This window comes from Lissotriton vulgaris, chromosome 2_1 (assembly GCF_964263255.1).
Source record: "Lissotriton vulgaris chromosome 2_1, aLisVul1.2, whole genome shotgun sequence".
Classification (NCBI taxonomy): Eukaryota; Metazoa; Chordata; class Amphibia; order Caudata; family Salamandridae; genus Lissotriton; species Lissotriton vulgaris.
In genome coordinates, this window is record NC_141687.1 from 1,458,527,301 (window position 1) to 1,458,548,234 (window position 20,934).

At 44.7% G+C, this 20,934-nt stretch overlaps 1 protein-coding gene across 1 annotated transcript in view; it reads right to left on the minus strand.

Moving 5' to 3' along the window:
* Positions 1-20,934, minus strand: part of HEPACAM (hepatic and glial cell adhesion molecule) — a 1,458,998-nt gene that overhangs the window by 720,240 nt on the left and 717,824 nt on the right. The window contains exon 4 of the mRNA XM_086958859.1: positions 20,401-20,494. Within this exon, the coding sequence (XP_086814985.1) occupies positions 20,401-20,494 (94 nt within the window). The remainder of the gene's footprint in view (positions 1-20,400; positions 20,495-20,934) is intronic.

Sequence of the window (20,934 nt, forward strand, 5' to 3'; positions counted from 1 at the left end):
ATTATGGCTGCTTTATATTTATGGAGCAAACCCAGAAAATCTTAGATTGTTAGCCACATACAGATGCAAAAATCAACATCCAAAAAACATGACTTCTATTACTTTATTAGTAGTATGTAACCTAACATGATGCCAAATAGTTAGTAGTTGTGTTATTTTTCAGACTGATATGCAGCAGTTGGTGAAGAATTCAAATGATCCTTCACGGTTCAGAACTGTTCTTGTACCAAAGAGAATTGCACAAACTCTTGGAGGAAGCCAAGGCAGCCCAGGACAGTACAGGTGTTCCTCTGAATGGTGGCAGAGAAATACTTTTTTCACTGAAACTTGGATCTGCAAATGGCATAACAAAGGCTTGTGCTGCATAGCTTTCCTTGATGAGGAGTACGTTTTCATTATTTGGTAAGATATTGCAAATGTTCAAGGTAATGTTCAGTCGACCTAGGACTATGAAAATACATTAATATACATACAGTGTTAAAATAGGTTTGCATATGTGGTCCGGTATCATAATATTGTACAAGGACTCCATCACACTTAACAAACAGCCATCTGAAAAAGAGCAATGGGGGAGGGGTTGTAACCAATGTTCCCTCTAATTTTTTTCCTCTGTGTGCGGCAGTGGAGGGTCTCTGTGCGCTGCAACCATGGCTATGTGCGCCAGGAACCAAACCGCGCGTGTCTGCGGCGCCAAATGGCACTCAAAATGTTTACTTTAAAAAGTGAAAATATGGTGCATTTCCACACATGCAGAGCCACAATAAGGGTCTTAAGGGCAGTTTGCAAATTTATTTTGTTGCCTGTATTTTCATTGTAGTGTCTCTGACTGCAGTTGTCTGTCTTCCCCGCTGCCTGTACATGGTCCGTGCCCCTTTTTCTTTCCTCTGTTCCCCTCGCTGTCCCCGTGCTCTCTATGCCCGGTCTTTCCTTCTGTAGCCCTCGCTGCCCGTGTCTCCGCCCAGTTTTCCCTTCTGTTCCCCTCGCTGCCCCATGCCTCTCTGCCCGTTCTGCCTTCTGTTCTTAGCTGCCCCTATATTTCTGTATTCTGTATTTTGCCTCTGTGCCATTAGTTTTTTGTGCCCGTCTGCCCTCTGTGGCACTCGTTTTTGTGCCCCTTTTGTTTTCCCTCGTTTTTTGTGCCTTTCTGCCCTTTGTTCTACTAGTTTTTTCCTTGTTTTTTGTGCCCTTCTGCCCTCTGTCCCACTCGTTTTTTGTGCCTTTCTGCCCTCTGTTCCACTCATTTTTTGTGCCTTTCTGCCCTCTATTCCACTGGTTTTCCCCTCGTTTTTGTCCCCTTCTGCCCTTTGTTCCAATCGTTTTTTGTGCCTTTCTGCCCTCTGTTCCACTAATTTTTTGTGCCTTTCTGCCCTCTGTTCCACTCGTTTCCCCTTGTTTTTTGTGCCCTTCTGCCCTTTGTTCCACTCAATTTCCCCTTGTTTTTTGTGCCCTTCTGCCCTCTGTTCCACTTGTTTTTTGTGCCTTTCTACCCTCAGTTCCACTCATTTCTCCCTTGTTTTTTGTGCCCTTCTGCCCTATGTTCCACTCGTTTTTGTGCCTTTCTACCCCCTGTTCCACTTTGTTTTCCACTCATTTTTGTGCCCTTCTGGCCTCTGTTCCACTCGTTTTTTGTGCCCTTCTGCCCTCTGTTCCACTCATTTCTTGTGCCTTTCTGCCCTCTGTACCACTTTGTTTTTCCCTCGTTTTTGTGCCCTTCTGCCCTCTGTTCCACTCGTTTTTTGTGCCTTTCCGCCCTCTGTTCCACTTGTTTTTCCCTTGTTTTTGTGCCCTTCTGTCCTCTGTTCTACTTTTTTTGTGCCTTTCTGCCCTCTGTTCTACTTGTTTTTTGTGCCTTTCTGCCCTCTGTTACAATTGTTTTCCCCTCGTTTTTTTGCCCTTCTGCCCTCTGTTACACTCTTTTTTTGTGCCTTTCTGACCCCTGTTCGACTCGTTTCCCCATCATTTTTTGTACCCTTCTACCCTCTGTCACACTCGTTTGTGTGCCCTACTGCCCTCTGTTCTACTTGTTTCTTGTGCCTTTCTGCCCTCTGTACCACTTCGTTTCCCCCTCGTTTTTGTGCCCTTCTGCCCTCTGTTCCACTCGTTTTTTGTGCCTTTCTGCCCTCTGTTCTACTTGTTTTTGTGCCCTTCTGTCCTCTGTTCTACTTGTTTTTTGTGCCTTTCTGCCCTCTGTTCTACTTGTTTTTGTGCCTTTCTGCCCTCTGTTCCACTCATTTTCCCCTCGCTTTTTGTGCCCTTCTGCCCTCTGTTCCACTTGTTTTCTTTTGCCCTTCTGCCTTCTGTGTCACAGCTCTTGTGTGCTGTGAGGAAAGTTTGGGAAACGCTGGTGTAGACAGTTTCCAAACACAGCGTGGGCTAAAGTATGCGCTGTGTTTGGAAACTGTCTACGCTTTTGTTAGTAAAGCGCGGGGCAGACTGTAGTCTTTGTTTAGGTATTGCTGTTAATCAGAGCCCGTGAAGGGGCTCTGAATAACAGCAATACTTAAACAAAAGGCCACAGTCTGCCCCGCTTCCACATAGCCACAAGCTCCACCAGGCCCCCCGCCTCCTTACCTGCACTCCTCACGACCGCTCCGCCGCCACCGCATCCAAAGTGCCTCATGTTCGCGCCGCTCGCTGCTTTAAAGTGGCCGTCAGCGCGACGTCCTGACTGTGTGTGCGCTGACATCAGGAGCGGTGCGTGCGCGCGCCCTAGAGGGAACGGTGGTTTTAACTTATTAAGAGTTTGGGCTGAGTTTGCTCTACAAATAGCATGCAAATCTGGCGCAAAGCCTTGAGTTGGGATTTAATTTCAAAATCTGTAGGTCAAGGTGAGGGGCTCAAACTGGATGAATGGGTGATAGCAAGCTGCACTTACAAAATACTGTGCTCACAGCTCTTATTTAGACCTGATCAGCTCTCCCAATAATTTGATCAGTTGCCCTGTTACTAGCACTAGGTTATAAGCTCCTATTTGGATTTATGGTTAATATGGTTGTTTCTTAAACTGTTTTCCAAATATGAATATTGTAAGAAGACTTCAGGCTCAACATGCCTACCTCCACAATAGTTTTGTAAATGAAACCTGGTATTGATTGCTTTCTGTTTGCAGAGGAAGTGTGATAGCATCTGGTGAACAGTAGAGGTTTCTTCACTGGACGGGGAGTGTCACCTCCCCACCACCTGCTGCAAGCTGCATCGGAAAAATAAAACTTCCGTGAACAATGAAAAGATTTCATTGCCATTTTATATTTTTTCAATGTTATGCCCTGTAGTAGCCAGCCTGCCCAGAGACATACAGGGTATGTCCTCTGCTGCAGATTGGCAGCAGAGAACCGGTGCAGTGGATCGCTGGATGCTCCAATGTGTGCATGTTGCTTTGGCCAGCTATTTTGAGCTGGTCAAAGTGACATGCACACTTTGAAGATCACCACCCAGATGTCTTAGATAGCTTGGTGGAGATCAAGCACAGGCTTAAAAGGCCTAAAGGAGTGTCCAGCCAGGATGGCCCGTCCAATCCTAGTGCTGCTCTCACAGTATGAGGGAAATGTCAGGATTGGTTAAGGAAGTAGGCTGGTCCTGTGCTGCAGGAAAAAAGATTGGGAGTGAGGAACGCAGTCAGGTAAGTGGCTTTTTTCTTTTGTGATGTATATTTTGTGTGGATGTTTTGTGTTCCCAGCATTGGTTTGCCCTCCACACCACTCCAATAGCTGGCAGCCACTACTGATGGTGAACATGACTAGTGCACATATGTTTGTTTCAAAACCTCCACATTGGTACTTGAATCAATCTTTCTTTCAAGTACCCCAGAAAAAGGATGAAGGAGGAAGAAGACAGCCTGCTACTTGGGGCTGGAACTATCAGTAGTGCAGCAGGCGTAGTTGCATTAGGGACCAGGTGCATGAGGGGCTAAACGCCCCGGTTATATGTGGTGGTCTTTTGTGTTCAATTTCTGTTGTCAGTTAGTTGTGTTTGCTCTGTTACAATTCTCTCATTTATTGCAGATTGTGAGCTACAGAAAAGTACCCCCGCCATATTGGCCTACCTGTACAATTCCTTTAGCTTTACGGGCACTCTCAAGGAGACCATGGGAATGACCATTATAATGGTCCCACCAAAACCAGGAGAGGAGCCTCAACAATGCACCTCCTACCGCCCCATATCCTTGCTCAACCTGGATGCCAAAATATTCACTAGGATTCACGCTAGCAGGCTGGGACAGTATATAACCGGTCTGGTAGACCAAGACACCTTGGTCTTCATTCCTGGACACACATGCGGGGACAACACAAAGCACCTATTTTACCTAATTGACAAAACTAACCACTCACAGACACCCACACTGCTTCTACCAATAGATGCTGAAAAAGCCTTCGACATGGTGCATTGGCCCTTCTTGCGGACGGTGTTGGAGACTGTAGGCCTGGGCCCCCGCTTTCATCATTGGATTTGGGCCAGCTATGCAGAACCAGGGCCCTAGTTCCTGTCACTAACTCACTATCTCCCACATTCCCAATTTCAAGGGGTACGTGACAGGAGTGCCCTCTTTCTCCACTCCTGTTCATGCTCGATATTGAGCCACAGACAGTACGCATTTGGTGACACCAACTCATTGAAGGGGTGTGGATACGTGGTCAAGCACACATGCTAGCATTATACATGGATGATGTGCTGATCACTATCACCAATCCATGCCAATTGTTGCCCCATTGTTGGAGGAACTTGCAGCATTCACGGAGGCATCTGGGTTTAAGATAAATGCCACTAGATTCCAAGCCCTTAATCTTACCATCGAGAAGAGATGAGCAAGCACACCTAACTAAAATATTCCCCTTCACATAGGCCACGCAGAGTATATTATACTTGGGCATTCAATTATTCCCCATTGTTGACAGGTCCCTGTCACACAAATTTCCTCAGTGCTGGCCATGGCGTGCTCACTTATCCAGTCCTGGCATGGAATGAATGAATGAATGAATGAATGAATGAATGAATGAATGAATGAATGAATGAATGAATACTTTATTGTTTCGTTACTCAAAACCATTACATTAAAACCAAAGTACAAAATCACAAAGTTACAAAAGTTAAAACCAGGAGAGTTTCGGAAGATCAGTCTAAATGGTGGCTCCCTGAGCACTGGGAGTAGAATAGATAAAGTTTGTGGAAAGACTAGGGCCTGCTAAGACTCTATATGTTTGAACCCTCAGAATCCATCAGCAGGGACCGTGTCTGATGGATAAACTTTCCAAAAGAGGCCATATGCTTCACCGTGGTCAGGGTGTAGAGATGGGAGATCCCCTCCTTTGCGGTACATGGCCCTGCTTGTCTTAGTATTGGCATGAGATAAAGACTGCGGGCCATGCGCAGTGCCGGGCAGCAGAATAGAAGATGGGCCAATGACTCACGTTTATACCTGCAAAGTCTACATTCCTGGGTTCCTGAGCCAACCTGACCGAAGGCATATAATTCTTTGAGGGGCAACGGACGTAGTCTGTAGGCTAAGATCTTATGTAGGGCTGCGCGGCCCACGGCCTGCATGAGATGATGTTTAGGATTGTGCAGGATATGCGGTAGGCACAGGGACTCATGAAAGTCTTTTCTTACCAGAGACTCCAGATCCGGTTCCCTTGACCACGCGCGTACTTGTTTTTTGATCGAGTTTTTGATGGCGGTGTAATTGACGAGTTCGGGGTTCCAAGACTCGATGGCAAGGTTGAGATGATCCTTAGCCGCGTTGAGAGTGGCCGACCAGGTATTCCCTGGTTCTCTGAAGATACATTTCAGGACTGCCTTGAGTGTGTTCTCCTGTGCCGCCGTTGTTAGAAAGTAATATTTGCTTAGGGCCGCCATCTCTTCCAGATTTTGCTGGTTGAGTGAAAACTCCAGGTGGACAAAGGTGTTTCTAGTGCACCTTGGTAGGTGGAATGGTCTCTTGTAGGCTCTACAATGGATTTTTCTAGCTCATTATTCAGTTTGCCCGGGAATGCCTGTAGAGCGTAGTTGAGGGCCGGCATTAGCATGGCTTTGAGTACTCTTTGGATGGCCATTGTGGAAGGGCTGTATAAGGAGGCTTGTAGCTTGCAGATGGCGTAGGTGATGGTTTTACCTTTGCCTTGGATGGTCTTTAAATGGGCACTTGAAAGCCCCGACTCCTGGAAGCAGATGCCCAAATAGGTGTACCGCTGTGTGCTTTCCAGCAAGAGAAGGCCGAGCCTCCATTTTAATGATTTTTTCTTTGGGTAATGTCCGAAGATAATTACTTTTGACTTGGATGGATTTGCTACAAGCCTGTTTTTATCGTTGTATATGGCAAGTGCCGTGAGTGCCTTTTGTAGCCCAATTCTCGTGTGATCTAAGAGTACCAGGTCATCAGCATATTGCATGAATTGAATTTTGGTCCCACCGATCTTTGGGGTGGCCAAGGCTGCCCCAGTCAGGGCCCTCTCCATGTCCGCTGTGTATAAGTTAAACAAGTATTTCCGTACTCGGAGATGACGCATGATTCTTTCTCAAATTTCAAAGGCTGTCTCCAGGATATAGCACACTGGATGAACACTAATAAATTAAAACTGAATGCCAATAAAACTGAAGTCATCTTCTTCAGCAAGGGTCCCCCCCCGCCCCTGAACTCTGGTGGCCTACGGAGATGGGCCCGCCCCCTTCACCAAGTCACTCGGCAAAAAATCTTGGAGTGAGATGGGATGATAACATGTCCTTTTCATCCCATGTCCAACAAGTGGCCGGATGCTGTCTTAGCAAGCTGAGAAACCTCCGAAAAATCCTAAGGCTCTTACCGGAGAGTTGTAGAAAAACGGTTGTCCACGCGACTGTCACCTCACGGCTGGACTATGCCAATGGTTTATACCTGGGCCTCCCAAAATACTTGACTCACAGGCTTCAGGTAGTTCAAAATGCGGCTGCGAGACTGTTACTGCGAATTCCTTTCAAGCAGTCAGTCTCTCCGCATCTTCGAACCCTGCATTGGCTACCAGTAGCCAACAGGATAAAATTCAAAGCTTTGACGCTTGCGTTCAGATCTCTGTATGGCTCCTGCCCACAATACCTGAAAAACCGCCTTCCTAGATACTTTCAAAGCCGTGCACTACGATCCAATGACCGTGTCCAACTGGTCATCCCGCGGGCAAAAAAGGCCCGGCTAGGCGGTCGGACCTTTTCAGCCAACGTCTCCGCTTTGTGGAACTCCCTGCCACAAGTTATCCAACAGGCCCCCTCCGAACCCTGCTTTAGGAAATTACTAAAGACCTGGCTTTTCTCCCAGCCACGCTAGCTCTCCTATTTTTATGCCTAAGGTTATCAGTGATCTACTAGCGCCGGGACACCTCCTCGCGAGGTAGCTGTTCGCGCTGTATAAAATCCAGTATTATTATTATTATTAACAATGGGGCTAGCACACACCCTTGTTTTAGGCCTCGATCTGTGTCGATCTTCACGGATGCATGCAAGAGTTTAATTCTCACCCACGTTTTTTGATACAGCGACTGGATGGGGGGACTCATCTCCTGGTGAGGACGAAATGCAGCTGTAAAAATGTCCCTCCTGAGCAGGATTCTATGCCGCACATGCATCAACATAAGGAATTGCGATTCCTTAATAGGGATTTTTCAGAAATCCCTATTTAGGAATGGCAATTACTTATGCATGTTGGAATCGCTAAACAAATTGCGATTCCTACTTATTCCTTAATTGCGAATTGCAAATTGTGATTCGCTAGTAAGGAATAGCTTTCCATTAATTCCTATGGGCCTAAGGCCCATAGGAATGAATTTGAATTTCATGCGCAATTTGCGACAAACTAATAGGTACTCGCAAATTGAGCATGGAATTTCAAGGGTACAAGGATGCCAAAAGGACAACATGATGCACCTCTGAAATTGCCATGTGACTACATGGTGCGCACACACATGCCCCAAGGGCATGTGTGTCTGTAACATGGAACTTTGAAAAATGAATTTAATGCATTTTTCAAAATTTTCGCAAATTACCATTGATGGTAATTTGCGATCCCTAGTTGCGAAATTGCAATTTAAAACTGCATCATGCTTTGCATTCAGGGAATCGCGATTTGCAATTCCCTGAACACATTCACAATTTAAGTAATTGCAAATTTTACGATTACTTAAATTGCGAATTTGCACTTGGGTTGATGCATCTCAAATGCAAAAATACCGGTCGCAAAGGGAGACCGGTATTTAGACTGTTGCATGTGCCACAGAATCTCATGCTAGCAATGCTGCTACAACCGCCCTCTCAGTAATGAAAAAAACACAAATCCTCATTAGAGACCTTTATCTGGTAAGGTAAAAAAGCCAGAATGTCTAGGGAGCATGCATATCTCCCGGTAGCTAAGGGTGGTTTGGGTATTTCTTCACCTAGAGCATTACACCAGGTGGCACAGTTGAGATTCCTAGTGGAGTGGCAACGTCCTCTCACAAAGAAACACTGGTAATTTCTGGACCAGGTGTTAGCTGGCATCTATATATCAAAGATACCTTGACCCCTGCTTAAGATCCATCCCCGGCAAAGTACATCCACCTGTGGTCAGGGCCATGGTCAGGACCTGGGACAGACTGAGCGCCCCCTGAGTGCCTCTCATCCCAGATCTCTACCCTTACCCCCATTACGGGATATACAGACTTTCCACCGGCAATGCACAGACCAGCATACACCCAGTGGCTGGAGGCCAATTGCAAAAAGATTGGGAATCTCTTCGATGAACAGGAACTGCTAGACTTCCCTAGGATCCAGGAGAATTTCGGACTCCCCGACTCTGAACCTTCTCAGGATATTAAAAACACACAAACGCCAGTGAGGGATTTATTAAAAAATGCACACAGAGGGCTTCTTAGCGGTGCCCCCTGAAAACTAACCCACCACTAGTATCCAGGCTGAGGGGCAGCTTTCAGGTGCCACCACCAGACATGTTTCTAGACCCCTGAGTCTAGAGCCTGCTGCTCTTTGGGGCCTGAAACAATGCTCATCCTGGGACGAGGTGCCAAGACTCCAACCCCAGGATGGGCAGGGTTCACTTAAGGGAAGCTCCCAAGGCTTGCCACCTTTGTGAGCCTCCCCAGGCCACTTGCTGCTTTCAGCAACTGGTCCCCATTGGTTCTGACCCCCACTTTGGGCGGGAGAACCGGTGGGAAAAATTAGTGAGGAAGAGAGGTGTGCCCACCTCTTCCAACTCCACCCCTCAGATGAGGGAGGCAAGGTGAAGCACAACTCTCAGTACCTGCCATATTGCAGATGGGGCACTCAGCCAATCAAGGACAGGCTCACGACCCCTCACTCTGGAGGATGGCATAATAGGGTATTTACCAACCCTGGGTAAGGGACCCATTGGTCCCTGCCTTTTACCTACCTGTAACACCCCTACATCTAGCATTAGGGGCACCCCTGAACCCTGCCTCCTCAGACAAGAAGAAACTACAAGAAGCAGAAGAAGGACCGAACAGCAGTGCAGCAGCTAACAACAGGAGGACCCTCACTGACTTGGCCCCAGTCCTACCGGCCTGTCTCCCCCTCGAACCTGCTCCTGTGAAATCCCAGTGTGTCTGCAGCTAGCCACCTCAAAAACCACAGAGGACCTGCCTGCTTCTAAACACAAAGATTTTGTCTCATGTGAACACCTGATTTGTTCATCTGCAACCTCTGGCTCGGGCCAGACACCGCAAATCACCCGGAGTCCACTGCCCAAGCGCGAGTGGGCAAGCACTATGAGGAGGTCCCCTCAGGCGATCCTGACCTGAGATCCAGTGACCCCTGACCTTCCTCAAGTGTCCAGCCGACGCCTGCAGCCTAAATCCAGAAGGTCCCCCCAACTGCGACCAGGAGCTGGTAAGAAGAACCAACCCCAAACGGTAGCCCTGCACCCGATGCCCCAAGGCCTTTGTTGGCCAAACCAATGGTGCAGAACCAACACCTATATTCCCAACTTTCCTCTCAAAGTGGTGGTCGCACCCAGGAGACCTTCGTCCCCAAGCCTGCAGTGCCTTTGCAAACCGGAGGTTCCCCATTGAAAACAACAGGGTGCCCAACATCTAAACAGCACCCTGCACCTGGCCGCCCTAGTGCCGCTGAGGGTGCACCTTTGGTGATAATTGATTTCCTCATTTGCCCTGAGCTTAAATCCAGGAGCTTTGCTCCCACAACCAAGTGGCCTGCTCATCAGCAGCCACCAACCAGAGGCCCCCTATTGCTTATTGGAGAACATTGGCCATCAGCACTCTGCACCCGGTTGCCCTAGTGCCGCTGAGGGTGTAACTAGAGTGCATCCTTGACCCTGGATGACCCCTGAGTCTACCCCCAGAAACTCAACTCCCACTACCAAATACTTACCTCAAAACCGATTACACTATTTTCCATTATAGTATAACACACTGGTTTTCTTGGAAAAGTTTTGAAGTGCGGAGTTTGATAACATAAAGAAATTCTTTAAAATTACACTAACTAACAAATATAATTTTACTTACCTGTACATTTCACATCCCCTATGCTCTCCTCACATTCCGTTACCCCTGTTCTGCTTGGATCAGTGCATCTCTCCGACACACCTGCGACCATGGTTGAACACGACCTATGTTCAACCATGGTCGCAGGCTCAAATTCCTGCAGGTGCACTCAACCATTCACCCTTCTGAGATCGATAAAATTAATACCTTTGACAATAAACATCTGTTATTCAGCACCAACATAACCTTTGGTGAATGTGTGCTTTACAAATAGATGTTATGTTGTTTTATGTTGAAGTTGCATTTAGTCGGCATATAGTGCTTTGTGCGTGGTACCACTAGGCTCAACTTATCCAAGTATTTCTATGGCATTTGCCACACTGTCTATAGTATCCAAATCTGTCTTTGCTCCTGTTGCCTTGAGCCACATGTGGTTAGCATATGGTGCAGAAGTATGGGAGTATCCTTGCCCCAACTCCCTTTCATTACCTTTTATTCCAAGAAAGCCCCACTCCAGCTTTTTCTTTTCCAGCAAACAGCCTCAGAAGTATTTTCCCCTAGTCCTATGAGGCTTACAGTGGTCTCTTTCTACCCTCAGAAGCATGTGATGGAATGGATGAGATAGGCCATGGTTTATGGTGTGAAAATCTGTATTGTGCTACCAAGCAACGCAAACTTCAGTGCTTTCTGCAAAGTAGTATGATGGCAATGAGGCAGATTATTGGAGCTCCATAGGGAAATATATTATAATATTACATTATATTATTTGGAATTTGGAGTGCAATTATTCTAGTACTAGGGTATCCAACCTCTTCTGTCATAAGAAATCCTTGTGTTTAATGAATATCAACCAGAGCATCCATTATAACTGTTGTAATAGTGAGCATAACAGACAAGATTACACTGGTAGTCACCCACTGCAAGATTACAGTGATCACTTCAGTGTCTCATACAGGGCTACCACCAGTAATGTAAAAATGTATTTCACAAATTGAAATGCCTGTACACAGGTGATACATAACAGCTATAGCTGTAATGCCTGTCAATCCGAAGTAATAATGTTAGTATTAAATATGTCTAACGCTATGATTTAGCTCTCGAATATCAGCTCTAAATATATTTTACAAACTCATCTATTTTTTCCAAATATAATCATGGGAGTTATGAAAATATACACATTTTCATCTTGTGTATTTTTTGTAGTAGTTTAGTTTTGCTATACTTATATAAATTCATCCAAGGAAAAGCTTTTCATGTATTAGCCTATGCTGCACACAGGAGAGCTACCTGGAGAGCTACTAGTAGCTCACGAGCTTCTCATTGGATAACCCAGGTCAAGTAACCACATACTAGATATTTATATAGTTCCCTTGATGCCCTACAGTGGAGGCCTAAACACTTTTTTATATTCCAAACTATGTACATGTTGGATATAAACTGCATCTGGTCAGTGTATTTTTTTTATTTTCTTTCAATAAATATTTTGTGACTCAGTTTGTGATATGCTCTGGATAATACCTCTAAAGCTTAAACCAATTGCAAACTAATTCCTCATTTTTATATTCAGCAAGATGTCATCATGGCTTCATTAATTATTCTATTTTTCCCTTGCGAGCATTCAGTTTGTTTTAGAAAAGATGGAGAATTTCTGCTTTTGGACAATCTTAGTGAAATTCTTTGTACATGGCTGGTTGAAAATATAGATGAATCTGGTCAGTCAATCACAGAAGAGAGAGATTTCAAAGGTATGGTTCTTTTCCAATCATCTGGTAAGCAAAATAAGTAAAAACCTTTTTATTGGTATTGCAACTTTAGTGTATTGGTACACATTACAAACATGATTCAGTGAAAAAGCACAACACTGCAAACAGCATTGATCCTTATTTAAACATAGAATTAATATGGTACATTAATGTCTTCAACAACAAGGCATATATAACTACCTTTTAAAATTGGAATAAACAAAGGGAACATTGTTTGAACTGTACAGTATAAATGATGGCTTAATGGTTGCCTTTTTACATTCCCCCATCCTCAGGGCAATGAAGAATCATTTCATTTAATAACTGAGGAAAGCCCTTCATATCACACTGGGCTAATGTTTTATTATTTTTTTAAGGTAGATAGGATATTGCATTTCAACTTGGCCTAATTAATATTTGCTTTCTCTCCAAGGAAATTATATGTAACTCATTGCCCAATATTAATCAAAATGAAAGCTATTCTGTTGGCCCTGGTGTCTGTCTGAATGTGGCAGAAGTGAATACTTTACAAGCGGAAAACAAACACTTAAAAGGTAAGTGATTGATATACTGCCTAACCACGTAAACTGCAACAATTTCCATTAACAATCCTTTTTTCAACGCATCATATGCATCGCCTAAAAGAAAGTTTGTGTTATCTGTGTATAGTATTTTTTATCAGCTCTTTTTATTTCATTATAGCACATTTACACAGCACTTGCAACAGTGAGTTGGCTACATAGCATTTGCAAACTGCGTTGTCTGCTTTGATAAGTTCAAAGAACTTAACAAATTCAGCGGGCTTAAAAATATGTAGTCGATCATTCAAAGTACAAAAGGTACTTGTTTTTTTTACCACTGTTTTGGCCTACTATCTGTGCTGTAATTTGTAAACCTTTCTGCACATTTATAGTTTATATATTGGACAAACATTGTAGATTTTCTGAATTAGAAGGCTTTCAAATCTTTCTGCATGCAATGTTGTTTTAATTATGGCTGCTTTATATTTATGGAGCAAACCCAGAAAATCTTAGATTGTTAGCCACATACAGATGCAAAAATCAACATCCAAAAAACATGACTTCTATTACTTTATTAGTAGTATGTAACCTAACATGATGCCAAATAGTTAGTAGTTGTGTTATTTTTCAGACTGATATGCAGCAGTTGGTGAAGAATTCAAATGATCCTTCACGGTTCAGAACTGTTCTTGTACCAAAGAGAATTGCACAAACTCTTGGAGGAAGCCAAGGCAGCCCAGGACAGTACAGGTGTTCCTCTGAATGGTGGCAGAGAAATACTTTTTTCACTGAAACTTGGATCTGCAAATGGCATAACAAAGGCTTGTGCTGCATAGCTTTCCTTGATGAGGAGTACGTTTTCATTATTTGGTAAGATATTGCAAATGTTCAAGGTAATGTTCAGTCGACCTAGGACTATGAAAATACATTAATATACATACAGTGTTAAAATAGGTTTGCATATGTGGTCCGGTATCATAATATTGTACAAGGACTCCATCACACTTAACAAACAGCCATCTGAAAAAGAGCAATGGGGGAGGGGTTGTAACCAATGTTCCCTCTAATTTTTTTCCTCTGTGTGCGGCAGTGGAGGGTCTCTGTGCGCTGCAACCATGGCTATGTGCGCCAGGAACCAAACCGCGCGTGTCTGCGGCGCCAAATGGCACTCAAAATGTTTACTTTAAAAAGTGAAAATATGGTGCATTTCCACACATGCAGAGCCACAATAAGGGTCTTAAGGGCAGTTTGCAAATTTATTTTGTTGCCTGTATTTTCATTGTAGTGTCTCTGACTGCAGTTGTCTGTCTTCCCCGCTGCCTGTACATGGTCCGTGCCCCTTTTTCTTTCCTCTGTTCCCCTCGCTGTCCCCGTGCTCTCTATGCCCGGTCTTTCCTTCTGTAGCCCTCGCTGCCCGTGTCTCCGCCCAGTTTTCCCTTCTGTTCCCCTCGCTGCCCCATGCCTCTCTGCCCGTTCTGCCTTCTGTTCTTAGCTGCCCCTATATTTCTGTATTCTGTATTTTGCCTCTGTGCCATTAGTTTTTTGTGCCCGTCTGCCCTCTGTGGCACTCGTTTTTGTGCCCCTTTTGTTTTCCCTTGTTTTTTGTGCCTTTCTGCCCTTTGTTCTACTAGTTTTTTCCTTGTTTTTTGTGCCCTTCTGCCCTCTGTCCCACTCGTTTTTTGTGCCTTTCTGCCCTCTGTTCCACTCATTTTTTGTGCCTTTCTGCCCTCTATTCCACTGGTTTTCCCCTCGTTTTTGTCCCCTTCTGCCCTTTGTTCCAATCGTTTTTTGTGCCTTTCTGCCCTCTGTTCCACTCATTTTTTGTGCCTTTCTGCCCTCTGTTCCACTCGTTTCCCCTTGTTTTTTGTGCCCTTCTGCCCTTTGTTCCACTCAATTTCCCCTTGTTTTTTGTGCCCTTCTGCCCTCTGTTCCACTTGTTTTTTGTGCCTTTCTACCCTCTGTTCCACTCATTTCTCCCTTGTTTTTTGTGCCCTTCTGCCCTATGTTCCACTCGTTTTTTGTGCCTTTCTACCCCCTGTTCCACTTTGTTTTCCACTCATTTTTGTGCCCTTCTGGCCTCTGTTCCACTCGTTTTTTGTGCCCTTCTGCCCTCTGTTCCACTCATTTCTTGTGCCTTTCTGCCCTCTGTACCACTTTGTTTTTCCCTCGTTTTTGTGCCCTTCTGCCCTCTGTTCCACTCGTTTTTTGTGCCTTTCCGCCCTCTGTTCCACTTGTTTTTCCCTTGTTTTTGTGCCCTTCTGTCCTCTGTTCTACTTTTTTTGTGCCTTTCTGCCCTCTGTTCTACTTGTTTTTTGTGCCTTTCTGCCCTCTGTTACAATTGTTTTCCCCTCGTTTTTTTGCCCTTCTGCCCTCTGTTACACTCTTTTTTTGTGCCTTTCTGACCCCTGTTCGACTCGTTTCCCCATCATTTTTTGTACCCTTCTACCCTCTGTCACACTCGTTTGTGTGCCCTACTGCCCTCTGTTCTACTTGTTTCTTGTGCCTTTCTGCCCTCTGTACCACTTCGTTTCCCCCTCGTTTTTGTGCCCTTCTGCCCTCTGTTCCACTCGTTTTTTGTGCCTTTCTGCCCTCTGTTCTACTTGTTTTTGTGCCCTTCTGTCCTCTGTTCTACTTGTTTTTTGTGCCTTTCTGCCCTCTGTTCTACTTGTTTTTGTGCCTTTCTGCCCTCTGTTCCACTCATTTTCCCCTCGCTTTTTGTGCCCTTCTGCCCTCTGTTCCACTTGTTTTCTTTTGCCCTTCTGCCTTCTGTGTCACAGCTCTTGTGTGCTGTGAGGAAAGTTTGGGAAACGCTGGTGTAGACAGTTTCCAAACACAGCGTGGGCTAAAGTATGCGCTGTGTTTGGAAACTGTCTACGCTTTTGTTAGTAAAGCGCGGGGCAGACTGTAGTCTTTGTTTAGGTATTGCTGTTAATCAGAGCCCGTGAAGGGGCTCTGAATAACAGCAATACTTAAACAAAAGGCCACAGTCTGCCCCGCTTCCACATAGCCACAAGCTCCACCAGGCCCCCCGCCTCCTTACCTGCACTCCTCACGACCGCTCCGCCGCCACCGCATCCAAAGTGCCTCATGTTCGCGCCGCTCGCTGCTTTAAAGTGGCCGTCAGCGCGACGTCCTGACTGTGTGTGCGCTGACATCAGGAGCGGTGCGTGCGCGCGCCCTAGAGGGAACGGTGGTTTTAACTTATTAAGAGTTTGGGCTGAGTTTGCTCTACAAATAGCATGCAAATCTGGCGCAAAGCCTTGAGTTGGGATTTAATTTCAAAATCTGTAGGTCAAGGTGAGGGGCTCAAACTGGATGAATGGGTGATAGCAAGCTGCACTTACAAAATACTGTGCTCACAGCTCTTATTTAGACCTGATCAGCTCTCCCAATAATTTGATCAGTTGCCCTGTTACTAGCACTAGCTAGGTTATAAGCTCCTATTTGGATTTATGGTTAATATGGTTGTTTCTTAAACTGTTTTCCAAATATGAATATTGTAAGAAGACTTCAGGCTCAACATGCCTACCTCCACAATAGTTTTGTAAATGAAACCTGGTATTGATTGCTTTCTGTTTGCAGAGGAAGTGTGATAGCATCTGGTGAACAGTAGAGGTTTCTTCACTGGACGGGGAGTGTCACCTCCCCACCACCTGCTGCAAGCTGCATCGGAAAAATAAAACTTCTGTGAACAATGAAAAGATTTCATTGCCATTTTATATTTTTTCAATGTTATGCCCTGTAGTAGCCAGCCTGCCCAGAGACATACAGGGTATGTCCTCTGCTGCAGATTGGCAGCAGAGAACCGGTGCAGTGGATCGCTGGATGCTCCAATGTGCGCATGTTGCTTTGGCCAGCTATTTTGAGCTGGTCAAAGTGACATGCACACTTTGAAGATCACCACCCAGATGTCTTAGATAGCTTGGTGGAGATCAAGCACAGGCTTAAAAGGCCTAAAGGAGTGTCCAGCCAGGATGGCCCGTCCAATCCTAGTGCTGCTCTCACAGTATGAGGGAAATGCCAGGATTGGTTAAGGAAGTAGGCTGGTCCTGTGCTGCAGGAAAAAAGATTGGGAGTGAGGAACGCAGTCAGGTAAGTGGCTTTTTTCTTTTGTGATGTATATTTTGTGTGGATGTTTTGTGTTCCCAGCATTGGTTTGCCCTCCACACCACTCCAATAGCTGGCAGCCACTACTGATGGTGAACATGACTAGTGCACATATGTTTGTTTCAAAACCTCCACATTGGTACTTGAATCAATCTTTCTTTCAAGTACCCCAGAAAAAGGATGAAGGAGGAAGAAGACAGCCTGCTACTTGGGGCTGGAACTATCAGTAGTGCAGCAGGCGTAGTTGCATTAGGGACCAGGTGCATGAGGGGCTAAACGCCCCGGTTATATGTGGTGGTCTTTTGTGTTCAATTTCTGTTGTCAGTTAGTTGTGTTTGCTCTGTTACAATTCTCTCATTTATTGCAGATTGTGAGCTACAGAAAAGTACCCCCGCTCCAAGCCCTGCCCACTCCTGCTGCCCTAAGTCTTCTATAAAGTTTTTGAGGGGGGCAAGCTTCAAAGCATTTTACATCAGGAGGGATCATTGCACAAAAGTTAAAATACCTTTGTTGTGGATGCACCTTTCTTGTCCTCTTCCTGAAACTCCAACAGATTTCCTGAATCCACAACTTGAAGCTTCATTTTTAAGTACATAAAGGAACCTTTTCTTTCTCCACCTCCCGCCCCCTTTTCATCAATGCCTCCCCCTCACCTGTGCCTCTTTGAATGCGCCCTTAATGTTAAACTTATGAACCCTTGAAACCATATCCACATCTCATCAGGCACACTATATCAAATAATGGGATTCAAACATTTTAAGGGCAGCCCAGTCCTATTACAAACCTAAAATAGTGGTGGTAACATGATACTGATGTAGGTTAATTTATTTTTTTCCAGATTTTATAAAGTATGTGTGCAGGGCCAATGGCTGGCTATCACTGGACAACAGAACTATGAGAACGAAGTTGGCTGAAAGATTCCCAATGCTAGAATGGTACTAAAGAAAACTGTGAAGTTGCTGGTTTTCATTAAGCCTTTTTTTATAGTATTCTGGCATTTACTTCCCCTCTTGTACAGTGTCCTAGACTTATTTCTGCTCTATTGTCTGGTATCCTGGCCCCTATGCATCCAATTGTATGCTTTAAATCAATAAAATTACAAGTTGACACATCCCTTTTGATACTTTTTCATTGAACCATTATCTTCTTCAGTCTTTTGCTACTTGTAACCATGTTAAACAGCATCAGATAATGCTCTTTACCTTAAAGTAAGGCAAGTCCCAGTGAGTTAGGAGTATGGGAGTAGCCCCACAAGTTGTTAAGCTTATCTGAATTCAAAGTGTAACATTGTTGCAGATCACTACTTTTGCAAGCATATGGTATTTCTACAGCACAAAGCTGTCCAAAAGGAAGGTTTCTCAGATTTATTTTATACAGTGCAAGTCTCTCACAGTAGTGTGGAAAAAGTAATCATTCCAGAGCAGGAAATATTGATCTGATAATTAGGACCAGATTTATGGAAGTTTTTGTTTGGTTTGCTTAAGTTTTATAATGCAGATTTGATGCAAAATCCTTTTCAGGATTTACAAACCGGAGCAAGTTGGTATTTGGTACAACACTCATTTGAAACGGGACATGTTTTCAACTATTTCGAGTCACAGTATTTTTCGTACTGGAAGGAGACCCTTCTGGTAAAAATTGTAAGCTAGAATCTTGCAGACACCTTTGCACTATAATGCAAATATGTGTGCATGGTGCTCAACTGCCTGATGGTGCAGTGGTGCAAGGGAGAGGGGAAGACATGGCATTTTCCTGCTCTCTTCCTGTTACACAACAGAGCAAATTTGGGTGCTGCGCTGCGTTTAGTGACACTTTTGTGAATCTGGTCCTTACTTTAGAACTAATTGCATTTAAAATAATTCATGGTAATGTATAGAGAAGGCCTATTACATCCAAGTGGCCTGTTTATGACAGGAAAGTACATTGAGGAGGTGGTCCTCAATGCCACAGCGCATAACAGTAAGGCCCATAGTTGACCTCATCACCCGTGTTGTCAGCCTACACCTCTGACCAGCAGCAGTCCAGCCTGATAATTTTCATTTTCTCCCTTAGGCCCTCTACCATTGTTACCCTGATCAAGGCTTCTATTTAAGATATATTTACCAAGGCGTATTGAGTCCCCCAACCTCGCATTTGTTCACAACTTAATAGTAAGTTGAACACTGCGGGCCCTAGGAGGACTCAACATTGTTCCTACACATGACTCTCCGGTTACAATCAATTTCTAATTACCCTCTAGATCGGCTTGCAAATTATCTGGCCTCTGGCCTTGCAGCGTCCTCCCAGGTAGCATCCACAGGTCAGTTTTTTAGCTGGTTTTACTTATATGCATAACATGACATTTAGCCACAACCTTTACAGCATTGTACGATGCATGGGCACAGCCAAAATCACAAATGTATTTTTTCTAAATGCCATTGATCCACAGTGCCTTCAAACCCGCGCGGCATAGTAACACTTAGCTCCTTTTTTTTTCACCCTTACCATAGTTAGTTCAGCACTACACATTGGAAATTTCCGACATGTACTTATTTTGAAACTGTCATAAACTTCTCCCCCCTTTTTTCCCCTTTGCTTCTTTTTTCTCTCCCTTCCTTTTTTTCTTCTCTATGTATAGGCTATCACTCAGGCATTATACTTAACATCCTGATGATGACCCCCCCTTTCTAGTGGGGATCAAAACGCTGTCAACCGTTGCATCTGGAGTCCAAACTGTTTTACCTGATGTTTTTTTGCGGAGCAAACGATGCCTGTTTAGTTGTGACTGTCTGTAATTTGTATTTCTTCACAATGTCACCTTTTGCTTTTAATGCCTCAGGTCTGGAGTTCTACTGACTTCCATCTTTGACCCACGTAATTCTGTATCTAATTGTGTTTTTGTTCTTCAATTGTTTTAATAGTCATTAAATGTACTGTATCTCCACTAGGGAGAGCATTACCACAGGGCTCATTATAGCTCTGTGTCCTATTGTTCATATACCCTTCCTGGAGGGACCAATGTTGCTTATAATGCTGAGTTATAGTTATGGCTTTGGGGTAGATACTGAATTGTTTTTCTTCCTCATATCATATGATTCTTTCAGGTTCTTAGAACATATGTGACAGGCCGCTGCAGGCCCGGACTGGCCGTTGAGGGCACCGGGCAATCCCCTCGTGGGCCGCATGGTTGGGGGCCGGTTTTGTGCCCCTGGGGCCGTTTTTGTTACAAGGCCGTTATGCTGCAAAAACGGCCCTGTAACAAAAAACAGCCGAAAACCGGCCCTGTTACAGAGCGCGGTCGCAACCCCCCCCCCTTTCCTCCCGGCCGGCCCCCCTCTCCCCTCTCCTCCCGGAGGGGGAGAGGGGGGCCGGCCGAGCACTTTGCCAGGGCCGGTTCTGGTTCCCAGTCCGGCCCTGGGCCGCTGCAATAGCTTGAGAGGAAGCGTTAACACAAGCTTGAAATATGATGAATCCCTGATAAAAAGAAGTCACAATCAACCACTTTCATTTATGGTTCATCATTATATGGATGTGCATCAAATCAATTATATTACATTACTTTGATATTTGAAAAAGTCGTACTTCTTTGAGGGTTTCCAACAGGCGCATACAGTCACCAAAGTAACAAGAAGAAAAATGCCTCCTGTCGAGAGTATTATGTAGAGGGAGCTCCTTCCTGAAGACAGAAAGAGAGGAAAAAATAAGTTTAAAGCTCAATGTCACATACAGAGACTCTTAAAACAGTCATTTGTTAAAATCAAAGAGAAACTATTTCGTAACAAATATTCTTACATATTATGAACACTTTTCCTTAGAAAAGTATGAAATTGAGGTACTTCTCTCTGTTAAGTATTTATTTTGTTCTGATTCTTTTAATAAGCACAGTATACTGAGGCTGTGCTCTTAGAACTACTTGCAGATTTAATTCTAGTCACGTGAAACACACCCCGATGGCTGTTAAAGCCCAAGAGGGTCATTCACCCCCCCACTTCTAGCGTACACCCATGCGAGTGCCCTGATCTGTCTACATAAGTAACAGTATACGCGCTCCTCTGGCATGGTAGGGCATGAGGGTCTATGAGGCTCTACAACTTTTTCCGGTTTCTGCTAACAAGC